This window comes from Crocodylus porosus, unplaced genomic scaffold (genome assembly GCF_001723895.1).
Source record: "Crocodylus porosus isolate Cpor-Errol unplaced genomic scaffold, CroPor_comp1, whole genome shotgun sequence".
Lineage (NCBI taxonomy): Eukaryota > Metazoa > Chordata > Crocodylia > Crocodylidae > Crocodylus > Crocodylus porosus.
In genome coordinates, this window is record NW_017728907.1 from 53,003,281 (window position 1) to 53,006,663 (window position 3,383).

General features: G+C 40.8%; 1 protein-coding gene across 1 annotated transcript in view; it reads left to right on the top strand.

Moving 5' to 3' along the window:
* The window catches only part of BTF3L4 (basic transcription factor 3 like 4), a 13,045-nt gene that overhangs the window by 6,841 nt on the left and 2,821 nt on the right, over positions 1 to 3,383 (top strand). The window contains exon 5 of the mRNA XM_019531420.1: positions 2,983 to 3,042. Within this exon, the coding sequence (XP_019386965.1) occupies positions 2,983 to 3,042 (60 nt within the window). The remainder of the gene's footprint in view (positions 1 to 2,982; positions 3,043 to 3,383) is intronic.

Below are 3,383 nucleotides of genomic sequence, written 5' to 3' on the forward strand. Positions count from 1 at the left end.
CTCTTTCCATATCGTCCACGTCCCTCTTGAAGTGTGGCGCCCAGAACTGGACGCAGTACTCCAGCTGCGGCCTGACCAGTGCCGCATAGAGGTTTGAAGTATTCTGTGTTTGTATAAAATACCCCTACCCACTCTACACATGCACATGCGCTCATTCATAACGGGAGCCCTCAAGCTGCAATTCAGAGCAACAAAGCATTTTAGGCTTTCCCTCGGCTAATTCAGTGTTGAGGTTGCATTAACTTTGTTTGTTCATATCAGGTGTCAAAATTTTGTAACTTTATAAAAAGTTTGGAGCTGTGATATGTTGGTAACATGGTGCAGAAGCTTAGTTGTAACTGAATGTGTAGTATTAATTGTGTATGTAGCAGTATCACAGGTGGAATACTGGGAGGATGTGAGAGTAGAAACTGCTTGGGTAATACATCTGATGTCTGAGAAGTTGGTCAATTTTGAACTTTTTGTATTACCATATTTACTTGAATACAAGACAAAGGGGTTTTTTTGCGTGTGTTTTTTTGGGGGGGTTTTCCCTCCCCAAATCAGCATCGAGGAAAAGGACACCTCACTAAATACACTGTTTATCATTAAACTGCTGCCAAAAGCAGCATGTGCTCAGTAATGGAAAATAACTAGGAAGTTGATTAAATGTAGTCAACACCGAGCATGACTGTATTACATGTGGCCCATATTGTGCAGACATGCAGATAGGAACCTACCACAAGGATAGGTTAGTGCAGCCCATCTGAACATGACAAGCACATCCAGTATAAGATGAGAGCAAGGTAAGAACCCAGTATAAGACGAGAACACCCAGTTCTAGTCATGAGTAGGGGGCTAATTAGCACATGGTTCCTTTGTGGGGGTGTCTGGAGTACACACATGCTGAGCTGAAAAGCTGTTGACTGCTGGGGCCCACCCCAATGAACCGTTTGGTAAATCAGGAGCCTTTTGGTTTTAGGCTAATATGTATAATTTACATACGAGTAGATGCCAAAATGCTGCTTACAAATGTGTATGGCGTTACCTGTGCTAAAAGTTGCAGCAGTTTCAAGAAAGGTAAATGGCATCCATTCTGGATGAGGTGTGTATGGGTACTGTGTGCAATTTACTAAAACTGTGTTTATTTTAGGGTCAGTGTATTTAAATTTGCTCCTCACTTCCATGTGCTCAGGGAGATTGGGGTCTGCCAATAAGGAGGAAGGGGACTGTAGGGAGAAGTTGAGGGGGGAAGCAAAGTGCAAGGGGGCCTTGTGACACCCCCTAAATCTATTTTTATTGTAGCAGTGAGAGGGGGACAAATTCAAGGTTAACCTCTAATAATTAGATTCTATACCTGGAAAATTGTAACATTTATAAATTTCCATACATAGAGTCTAATTTTGGGAGGGTAGTCTTATATTTGAGTAAATATGGTAGTTGCCAACTTAGATATAAACTTAAGGTCAGGTGTAAATGAAGCGTTACTTTTCCTGTATTGTATGTTAATGTTTTGAGCCTGAAAAACCATGGCTGAACATAGTCAGCTGGTTAATTCTATATCATATGCAGTGCTGTTATGTGCTATGTAAAGGGTTGTCCCATTATTTTATAACTTGGAGTATGAGTGTTTATCATTTGAGTCATTTCATGCTCCCTTTGCTGAAACCATGCATCTTTACTGAAACACCCCTGTGAACAGGGAGATTAGTTTCAAACTTTTGTTTTTAGTTTTTACTGTTTAACATGTTGAACAATCTGTGAAGCAAGCAGAAAAATGTGGCTATGAAATGGAACTTCTTACAGTACCTAATATTTGTTCTGTGGTATCTGTTGAGCCACCCTCGGTAGAACCCAGGTACTTTAGGAAAGTAACTCTGTGTGTATTATAAGAACCCAGAATTTATTTGAAGGCAGAAAAATAGTTATTTATTGGTAGCAGTAGCTCCTTGTTGACCTACTGAGGTCCCTTTTGCTCCTAACATCTATGAATCTATAAGAGAGGAAAAAATAATTAGGAAAAAAATCCAATTCTTTTGGAACTTAAAAATGGAATAATAGGTCAGTTTTAATACACAAGTTGTTGACTCCAGCCCGCATTCGGCAGACTTAAGTAGAGGTGCACTGATACATCGGCCCAGTATCAGATAGGTACAGATGCAAAGAAAATTATCTGCACAGATCCAGGAGCTGCCAGATGAGTAGGCAAGTGCTGGATGAGCTGCCATATGAGCGGCTCCTGGGTGAGCGGCATCCAGCAGCGGGAGCTGCTTATATCCCTCTTGCTCTGCTCCGGCTGGGCAGCACTTGCCCCTGCCCCACCCCTTCAGGGCCTTGATCTGTGTTGTTCCTCCCCACATGCCCCTTTTCTTCCCCCCCCCCTCCCCTTCTACCACACCAGACTTACCAGCTGCACGCAGCTCTCCCAGCTGCTGGACTAGTATCAGAAATTGGGTTGGTATTGGCCAAGATGCCTCCTTAAAAATGGCCTATCAGTATATTGGCCCCAAAATCTCTATTGGTACACCCCTATTATTAAGATACTGCCAATTTCATGGGAATAACAGGAAAACTGGAGGGGGGGAGCTCAATTATGTAGTGTCTACACTTTGGTAGTTTTGCCAGTTATGCTGTGTGGTAAAAGCACCAGTTCTTAGAAATGACAAGCATCTTACACCGTTGAATGGAAACACTGGCTCTTGCATCCTAGTTTTTCAAATTACCCACTTCTTTTAACTGTAGCAGTGTTGTATAGATTTACATCAGATTGTGCACTGAGGCTTTCCTGGTTGTATAGTTCCTCTGTGTTAACTCCTAAGCATTTCTCTTGGTGTGTGTATATATGTATATGTGTTATATACGTATGTGTATGTTTGCTAGAAAATGTACACTTCCTATTTAACCTGTAAATAATAGCTTTGAGGGTGGTTGTGTAGGACTGTTGTGTTTGTAGAACTATCTACATATTAGTTCATATGCTCAGTACAAGGCTTTCTTTTATAGTGTTGGATAGCAAAGCACCAAAATCTGAAGACATTGATGAAGAAGATGATGATGTCCCAGGTAAGCTTACTGACCCACTTTTTTCTTCATTTTTAAATTATATACTATTTCAGTAGATATTTCCATTTGACTCTTGGTACAGCAATACCCTTCATCTAGAGAAACATCTTGGTGTAATGAAATAAAGGTGAAACAGAGAAAAGAAAAGCCTGAATTTCATCTGATGTGTGGCCTTGAGCAAATCCATATCTACTCTGCCTTATTATCTGTAACTAGGCATAAATACTTGAGTAAGAATTGAGAGGATTGGCTGAATAACATTTGCACAGTGGTTTCTTGATGCAGCAGGAGAGAAGAATATTTAGAAGTGATCATGTGTACTTTTCAGCTCTGATTTGTTT